The 9,260-nt window shown below is 52.8% G+C and overlaps 1 protein-coding gene across 1 annotated transcript; it reads left to right on the forward strand.

The window, feature by feature from the left end:
• Window positions 1-549: 549 nt before the first annotated feature.
• Window positions 550-8,005, forward strand: LOC149852729 (uncharacterized). Its single transcript, XM_090029816.1, has 3 exons — window positions 550-1,115; window positions 1,978-2,484; window positions 6,429-8,005. Exons 2-3 carry the CDS (start codon window positions 2,010-2,012, stop codon window positions 6,944-6,946), a joined length of 993 nt encoding a protein of 330 aa, XP_089885942.1. The 5' UTR covers window positions 550-1,115; window positions 1,978-2,009; the 3' UTR covers window positions 6,947-8,005.
• Window positions 8,006-9,260: the final 1,255 nt, after the last annotated feature.

Raw genomic sequence — 9,260 nt, forward strand, 5'->3', positions numbered from 1 at the left:
CCCCCCCACATGGGTTCCCCCTCCTAGAGACACACAGCCAGACAGACACATACACATACACACACACACTCACACACACACACACACCAGCTCCCCCACAGGCTCCCCCTCTTATCCACATAGACATGTGCACTCCCCACACACATGCATAGACACACAAGGACTCCTGCTCTTGCACACACATATACATATGGGCTCCATACACACGCACAGACTCCTTCTACACACACACACACACACACACACACACACACTGAATCCCCCTCCCCATACAGGTTCCCCTTTCACTCACATGCACTCACGTAGAAATTCCCCACCCACGCATGCACACATGCAGACATGCCCCACCCCGTCCACACACGTGCACAGGATCCCTCCACCCACACACAGACTTGCTACTGGGCATCTCATTCAAGCTTTCTGTCTTGGCCTCCGCAGCCCCCTCCACTCCACAGGCCCTGTCTCTGTGCCAGCCTGGCCTGCCCTCGCCCCAGCTCCTGCTGGTCCATGGCGCCAGCCTGGACAGCCATCTCCATGCCCTTTGCCCACTCCCCTCACCCTGAATGTGCAGAGCCCCCTCCCTGCTGGTGTCTCCCACCCTTAGAGAGAATGACAGACCCAGAACAGAGGCACCCAGAGGCCTTGAACAGAGCAAGGCGCAGCCCCTCTGCGAGATCGTGGAGCTGTGCCCGGACTGTAACACCAGGCTAGTGCCAGCCGGTAGTCTCTGCAACACAAGAGCTATGTGGCGGTGAAGGATATTTGGGTGGGGGCAGAAACTGAGCTGTGGGGAAGTCTTGTCTGGTGACGGGCTTGGCACATAGGACCCTGGATTCTGCAATGAAGGAGCTCATTCCCAGCTGGATTTGGGAAGGCAGGATGGTGTCATCCCAGCTAGAGACTGCGCAGGTGCAAAGAGGGTTAGCGCTCCGGTTCTCGATGAGAAATCGAAGGTGTTCACCGACTGGAAGATCGGGGGGCCGTGGAGTTTTATGATTCGTCTGATGTTACGCTGAGGCACCAGCACGTCAGCAAAGCCTGGTATAAACCCCCCCCCCTGCGACGTCACAATGGAGTTCAGTCACCGAAGAGAAGAGGACCAAGCAGACAGAAAGGTAAGGAAGGGGGAGTGGGATCATTTCACAGCTCTTTTAGTCACTCAGGAGAAGAGGGACCCCCAGAGGTGCCAGGCAAAGCTGGGCTGGGCCCCAGGAGAGCCCCAAAGACAGAGCCCATGGGTCTGCTTTGGTGCTGGGGCGTTGGGCGTTGCTGGATAAACTGACTCGGCTGCTGCGATCCGGGGAGGTGCTGGGGTGGATTCTGGGCTGGATGAATCCTTGTGCTTGATCTGCGGTGGCAGGGGTGGGCTGCATTTACACTGGGCTCCAACTGGTCTGTCCTGGAGCAGGACGGCAGTCAGGACAGCTGCCGGGCAGTCAGCATTCAGGATGACAGATCCCAGGGGCGAGATCCTCGTCTCCATTATGATGCAGCAGGCACACCCCAGTCGGGAGGGGGCTGCTCCGGGGTTATACTGAAGTATCTCGGATTAGGACCGGGCGTGATCCCACTGGATCGCTTGGGATTTACCCTGAAGGAACCGAGGTCCAAGTGTGGATTCCCCTGGGTTTTTTCAAGGGGGAAGGTGGGGGGTGCTCCACTGATTCACGTCAGCTGAAGAGGTGACTCCAGGGGTTGGCTTGCAAAGGCAAGGGACAGGCATAACCCCCACAAAAATCACACCTCCGCTCTGCATTTGCCGGTTTTCCAATCCTCGGTTGGGGAAATTTGAATTCTCAAACGCAGGAAGGGCACAGAAGGGTTGTAATGAGTTAATAGCCTTTGCAAGGCTTTTGTGCAGGCAGAGTCGCCCTTCCAGGCCCCACGGTGTGATACATGGAGTGAAAATGAGTGAGCGCACGAACCCCCATCTTCCCTGTCTTGTTCATGGCACTGACAGATCTCTCCCTTCGGCAGACTGAACATCCCCTGCCTCTGGCCCAGCTGCCATGGCTCCCGTGAGCTGCCGCCTGAGACAGGAGTGCCCAGAATGCGCCATCGCGGCCGGGGCGTCTGCTCTGGTGCTTCTTGCCGAATGCCTGCAGCGTGCCCCAGCGGGAACGGGAACGGGAATGGATCAGGACATGCAAAGGCACATTGTCTATGCCTCCAAGAAGCTGGAGGCTGCAGAGAAGAAGTCCAAAGAGCACCTGGATACCTTGAAAGAGCAGAAAAAAGAGTTACTGCTCCAGAGGAAAAGGCTGGAGGATGAAGAGAAGGAGAAGGAAATGCACATCAGTCAGCTGAACATCACCTTGGTGTCGACCAAGAAGATGATGGAAAAAGCCCAAAGCATGCTTGGCACGGCTGAGTGGCACCTGCAGCAGGTAAGGGAGCAGCTGAAGAAGGTGAAGAAGAAGGAGAAGTGTGAGAAAGTCCAAAGGAACTTCATCCTGGTGGTCTTGTTTGCTTATACTGTCATCGGTAGGTACTGAGCACAGCCGGGGTGTGGCCTTCCCGGGGGGCGAGGGGGCGGGTCACCAAAGTGTTTCCCCATGTTCGGTAGCACAGGGGGTTTCAACCTTCCTTAACAAGTGTACCCCTGCTGTCTCCAAGTCTCAGCTCATGTACCCCTTTTTATTAAAATTAGTTGGTGGGGGGGGTTGAGAACACACACGCATGCACGCATGTGCCCCCTCACCTTACCAGCCAGTAAGTCAGTGGGGGCCATGGCGGGGGTGCAGACAGAGGTCCCCATGGTGAGGGCACAGACAGGGGCAGGGATGAGGTGAATGGGGCCAGGTTGTGGGACAACTGGAGCCCGGGCAGCTTGTCCAGGGTCGGGGGGTGGGGGCAGCTCCTACCACTGAGCATACCCCAGCAGAGGCCTGGGGGGCATGTGCCCCCCCCCCGATCAGTGTGTGTGGCAAAGGCAGCTGCCCGGGAGCAGTGTAATGCCCTGTGCGTCCTGCTGCCAGGTGGGCAGGGGGTACAGTGCAGCTCAGGGGTGTCAGGCACATGGCATTGCACCGCTCTGGGGGCAGCTGCAGCTGCCTCTGCGCTGTGCACAGATTGGCGGGGGGGCTGGGCCTCTGCCGGGGTGTACAGTGGTGGAAGCCCCCCACCCTCCTACATTTTTAAGTACTCTTAGGGGTACGTGTACCCCCGGCTGACAACCATTGTGGTATCACATTGCTTGTGACACTGGCCTGTAGGTGAGTGTAGCTTGATCGCTTGAACTATTGCACCAAGGGCCGCAGCCAGAGCTGCTGCCGAAGGAGGCACCGTAGAGGGCTCAGTGGTCAGGCGCCATCGAGGACAGGCCGCACTTACCCACCAGTGAATTACAGGAAAGTTGTGGGCTACCACAGGCAGTTTCCAGACACGAGAGGGTCGCTGCCAGGGGTTGAGACCTAGGAGGAAGGTGTTAATACTCAAAATTAAAGTCTGTATCATCCCTGACTCTGCTTTCCGGAATGGGCTTGTCCAGAGGCGGCTGAATTCCTCAGGACTTCCCCTCATAGCTCTTTTGAAGCTCTCTGGGGTCAATAGGTTGGCCCCTCTGGATAAGTTTGGGGCTGGCTATCATCAGAGGGGCCCCTGGGAATCCTCCATCTGCCCCACACAGCCCGCTGCCTCTAGCAGTGACTCTGGTCTCTCTTTTCCTGCTGGCACTAAATCACAGCTTGGATATTTCTGGGGGAAATCTCTCCAGCTGCCACCCTTTCATTTACAACCCCTGCAAAGTTGCCCAGGGCTGAGATGGAGTTGCCCTCAGCCTATGTGAAGAGGGGGGAATGTGATGGATGTTTGTGGGGAGGCGGCCTCCAGGCTGGGTACTGAACCATGGGACACCTCCAGAGTTGTGAGCAACTCCTGCATGATGGGAAAGACAGCCTCTGCTGGCCACACCAGGTCTGACTATGTCCTAAGTTACCATATTTATTGCATACTACATGAAACGTCCTCCCCAAAATTAGCCTTTTCTATTCAGGCAGTACGGAGGGATTTAATTGGCTTCATGGCCCACTAGAACCTGCTTGTTTCCTGCTAATTGCTCTTTGTTCATCAGGTCATAATAACTCTCTCCTTTTTAATGGTCTCGATGTTCCATGAATCTAGCTACCCTTTCTTCAGCTTTTTTGTTGCATAAGTTGCAATGTAGCTTCTCCTGGTTTCCCTTCTCCTATTTCATAGCCCTGCAGACTGTTTTTGGCTCTTTTCAACGTCAAGGTCCACCCATGGACTCTTGTCTTCAGCAGCAGCTAGACTTTCAGCTTTTGGCAAAGCAGCCAAGAGCTGCTGACAAATTCAGCCATGAAAGAGTTAAAACTGCAGCTTTGGCCTAAACCAGAAAGGCTTTGCCCCTGCTGTATGCAACTCTTTCTTTCTCCACAACTCAAACACAAATCTTTATTTTGCATTACAAAAAAGAAAATATGTTCTTCATTTGGGGGTGTGAGAAAACATGGGGAATATACTGAAATGACAATTCTGGTAAAAAGCCATTTCCACAAAAAAAAAATCAGCTTTTCCTAAGAAAAAGTTAATATTTTGAACTCGCTTCTGTAAGAAAAATATAAGAAGATTTTGAACTGTATTTTAAACAACTTTGTGAGCCTGAAATATTCTCTGGGGCCTTGAACTTTGATTCTTCTCTATGCTAAACTGCTGGACTTCAGCAAGGCCTTTGACACCGTCTCCCACCCCATCCTCATTAAAAAGCTAGGCGACTGTGGCATTGATGCCTACACAGTCAGATGCATTGCAGATTGGCTCAAGGGTCGTACTCAGAGGGTGGTGGTGGATGGGTCATATTTGACCTGGGGGGAAGTGGGCAGCGGAGTCCCCCAGGGCTCGGTCCTTGGGCCCGCGCTGTTCAATTTCTTCATCAGCGATTTGGACGATGGGGTGAATTGCAACCTGTATAAATTCGCTGATGATACTAAAATTTGGGGTGAGGTGAGCATGCTAGTAGGGAGGGAAAGACTGCAACAAGACCTGGATAGGTTACAAGGGTGGGCTAGCAAAAACAGGATGCGTTTCAATACTGACAAGCGCAGGGTGCTGCACGTGGGCAGTAGAAACCAGCAGCACACTTATAGACTGGGAAACTCCCTTCTTGAGAGCACGGAGGCAGAAAGGGATCCTGGAGTCATTATTGACTCCAAGATGAACATGGGCCCACAATGCGAGGTCACGGTTGTCAGGGCTAACCGCACCTTGTCGTGCATTCACAGGTGCATCTCGAGCAGGGCCAGGAGGTGATCCTCCCCCTCTACGCAACACTGGTCAGGTCGCAGTTGGGGTATGAAACAGAGAACACCTCCTTTGGGGCCATACCTGCTTCATTTCTTGGTGAGGGGGAGTGTGCACCCCAGAGGCATCCTTGGAGTTGTAGTCTGGCTAGGGAGCCTGCCTCATGGGGAAGAAGGTTACTACAAGACAACTGAGCTACAGGCATAGGGTGGATCTAGGATTTTTAAAGTGGGCTGAAGATGGTACGGTGCATCTTCACATACAAAAACATGACACCTTCTTCTCCAGCTAAGGGGAAACTAGAAGCTTGCTTAATATGCTGTGGGCCTAGAGTTAGTTATATTATACAGTTTAAGATTAAAGCCAAAACATATACAACTCTGTTGGAACATGCTCTAATTTGCTAGATTATATATTATGTTTAAAAGCATATGGTTGAAAAGGGATTCAGAAGCGCATCAGAGCAGGATCTTCCCTGACTAAACCATCGCATGTGCTTATCTAACCTGCTCTTAAACTCCCCAACTAGCCAGAAATAGTCCATAGAGAGTGTTTCATCCTTATGGTTAAATGTGCATGTCTTATTCAGATTCAGAAAAATACGATCCTGGGCTTCTTAACAGTGCCTCCAATACTTTACCATTAGCCATTTTCACACCTCAGTTGGTATAACCACATTTGCGTTAAGCTTTTAAGCTAGATCTTAAAACAGCCTGCAGGGCTGTCAAATAGAAGAGAGACATTCACAGAGCTGGCTGACAAACAGCAACAGTGCAGAAGAAAGGCTAGTTTGACAAGTGGAACATCATGACCATTTAAAAGGTGAGAGAGTCGTCCACAAGTGTGGAGTGAAAAGAAATCAGAAGGACTCAGGTATGCTATACGAGTCATGAAGTCAACTGATTCCCTCAGTGCTCTCTCAGTAGAAACACGACTGCTGCTGTCTCTCCCAGGCAGCTGGTTTTGACGGGCTGGGTGGAGCAGGGATCAAAGCGGCTACAACTGCACCCCTCAACTACTCACTGCTCAATCCAGCACTGGTTGCATGTCCCAGCAATCTCCCCTCTCTTGGCCCTACTCCCCCACCCAAAATGTCTCCAGACAGCAGGCTGGGTGTTTTATAAGACATTGGTCAATTAAGTAAAATCCTGTTTCTTGTCTCGATATAGTTTCCATAGAATACATTCGAGATGCCCTCAAACTGAGCCGGGATAACCAGGTTGCCATCTTGCTGAGTGTCCTGGCTGCGAGTTTTCAGGCAGCTCTGTATGCAACCCAGAAGGCGGTGCAGGAGCTGAAGGTATCCATCCGCCAATTAGAAGACAGGATCTCAGAATTCAAACAGGAAGTTGATGCCTTTGAGAAACAGAAGGAAGAAATAAGAAATGACCACAGAGACCAGCAGAGGATCAGCGAAGAGATGTACCGGGAAAGAGAGAAGTTTGCAAAAGTGAACAAGAAAGAGGAAGCGGTGAAAGAATACCACAGCCTGCTGAGTTTGCTTGTTCAGATGGTCAGTAGCCTCCAGGACGAGTCCAACTATGACGACATCAGGGATATTTTAAAAGAGATTTCAAAGTCCATGATGCAGCTGGGCAAGGAAGGAACCGTGGACTTTGGGTGCTCTGCTGGAGAAGAAAAAACCGAGCAGGTGAGACGACTAAAAGGCATTGTGGACATGTTTTAGTAGGTGACAAGCCATAGGACCAGGAGTTCAAACCCAAGGGAAAGCAACACAAACATTTGAACAACAGCATGATTCCCAGAAGTCAACATTGGAAGAAAAGGATGAGGTGAAAGGCAAAAGGCTTTATTACAAAAGTCTTAGGCCATGATATGGGGGTTCCTGGCCAGCCCCCGTAGACCTGGGGCCTCTAGTTTGCCACCTCCTCATCTGACCTTAGGGTAGCCTGGGTGGTCAGAACCCAAGATCTTGGCCTAGCTCCCTGCCCAGTCCTTGCAACTGGTGTGGCCGACCAGGAGCAGCTTACTCTTTCCCCTTCTTACAAAAACCCCTGATCCAGAAGAGGAAGTGTTTGGGCAACAAGGTTCAGTCTTGTATTCAGGCTGTCTCACTTTCGGTTTGTGCTTCAAGTGGTTCTTTGAGGGATTCTCCAGACACGCAACACGGTAACCCCCAGACAAAAGAAGACTCCTGGGGCACGTGCAGAGATAGGGCGGGGAGTAAGGGTTAGGGAAACATGGATGCAGCACCTGACATGCCTGGGTTCCCCTCTCAGTCCCCTCTCCTCCTCCCATGGCTCCTGTGCTGCCTGATCCGATATGATATTAGGCCACGATATCGAACCTGGGGGCTCCAGTCTGCCACTTCCTCATCTGACCCCAGCAGGTGGGCGATCAGCGGCAGAAGGGTGAGCGAGGGCTGATACAGCCCCGGTTGCCTTCTGGCTTCTTTGCTGGTCACCACTGTGGTGTCCCCAGCTCCTCAGCTGCTGGCCCACATGCCCCATGCTGAAGCTATAGCTGCTGCTGCTGCTGCTGTTGCAAGCCCCAGGCTGTATCGGGTCTGCAAGGAGTCCCACAGTCCAGATCCAGCCTGGGGTACAATTTGAGTGCAACACCCCTAGCTCAAAGGTGTTCAGGTTGCTCGGGTTGTTGTGGTTACATTTCTATTGCATCAGCTTCTGCGCATTTTCTCTCAAGCAATCATGGCAGATATTCAATCTCTGCCTGCGTCATGTTTCCACGTTATCCTGACAGCTTAGCTAATAAACAGATTTTGCACACGAAACCTGGCTGCCTTGTAACTGTAACGGAGGGCAAGGAGAGAGCATGCCTGCTTGTTGAACCCCTGTAGGCTATAATGTTTAGCTCCTGGCGCTACTGAGGTACTTCTAGCAGAGCGATCCCAACGTGCCTGCTACGAAGCTGTCCCAAGGGGGTGAACAGGCGGTGCGCTTCTCCCAGGCCTGTGAGCAGCTGGTGGTGGAGGAACAAACCCCACGCCCGAGCACAGGCACACTCGGCCTCCGGGACGAGCTGCTGGGAGCATTAGCTGCGGTGCGTGGGGCTCCGTGCCTGCCACCACCAGAGCCCTCGGCTCTTGCTCTGAGCCTCTCTCCAGGCTTTGGCCTGTCTTGGCTCCTTCAGCTCAGCTTCAGCCCCGCCTGTGGACCTTGCCCCGTGGTCCTTACCTGGCTTCTTGGCCTTAGCCTCTGGTTGCTGTCCTCTGCTGTCCAGACCTTGTCCCTCATTCTGGGGCAGGTCCACCCGCGCCCGCGCCCGAGCCCGACAGAGCCCCAGAGTTCGGGGTGCTCTGCAGAGAGAAGTACATGGGCCCTGCCCTAAAGCAGGATCAATGGATCAGACGCAGGATTGGAGAAAACGTAAGTAATCGCTCCAAAAATTAAATGTCCCTTCCTTGGCCACTTCCTGGCAGGTCTGTCTGTAATGTGGATGCATTGAATGCGACATTCAAAAGTTATCACCGAATCCTAGACGAGTCAGGCTGGAAGGGACCTCCGGAGGTCATCTACCCAACCCTGCGCCTGAAGCAGGGCCAGCCCTACCCAAACCATCCTGCACAAATCCAGCATGTAAACTCTTCATAAAACTACTATTATCCCTGACACAACACAGGGCATCACACTCCAACCTCCCACAGGGGAAGCAAGGGGACAACGGCAGCCAACACCTGCTTCTATTAAAGGTTGTTAATGTAAGTTCAAGAGATCCCAGGTAGAGGCCATGCCCCCTGCTATAGAGGAAGGCTAAACCCCACCACAGTCCATGCCAATCTGACCGTGGGGTAAAACTCCTTCCTGACCCTAAAGATGGCGATTGGTCTGACCTTGAACGGAGGGGCAAGACCCTCTAGCCAGGATCCTCCAGCTTTTGTCCCAGCAGAGAAGCATTGGCACGTCCCAGTCACCGTCCAAAGCTTGGGCTGCAACCAACACCCAATGCCTCTGAGGAAGACTCAAAAACACACGTAGGGCCTGCCACAAGTAGCAGAAAGCAAAGGAGGGTGGGGGTGGGGG

The sequence above is a fragment of the Crocodylus siamensis genome, chromosome 15, assembly GCF_052110815.1.
Source record: "Crocodylus siamensis isolate JL-2025a chromosome 15, ASM5211081v1, whole genome shotgun sequence".
In the NCBI taxonomy this organism is placed as follows: domain Eukaryota; kingdom Metazoa; phylum Chordata; order Crocodylia; family Crocodylidae; genus Crocodylus; species Crocodylus siamensis.

Bases quoted from the DNA above. Each gene is read 5' to 3' on its own strand.
- LOC149852729 (XM_090029816.1), top strand. From the start codon at position 2,010: ATGGCTCCCGTGAGCTGCCGCCTGAGACAGGAGTGCCCAGAATGCGCC. The intron at 2,485-6,428 runs GTAGGTACTGAG...GTCTCGATATAG, and splicing joins GTTTGCTTATACTGTCATCG to TTTCCATAGAATACATTCGA.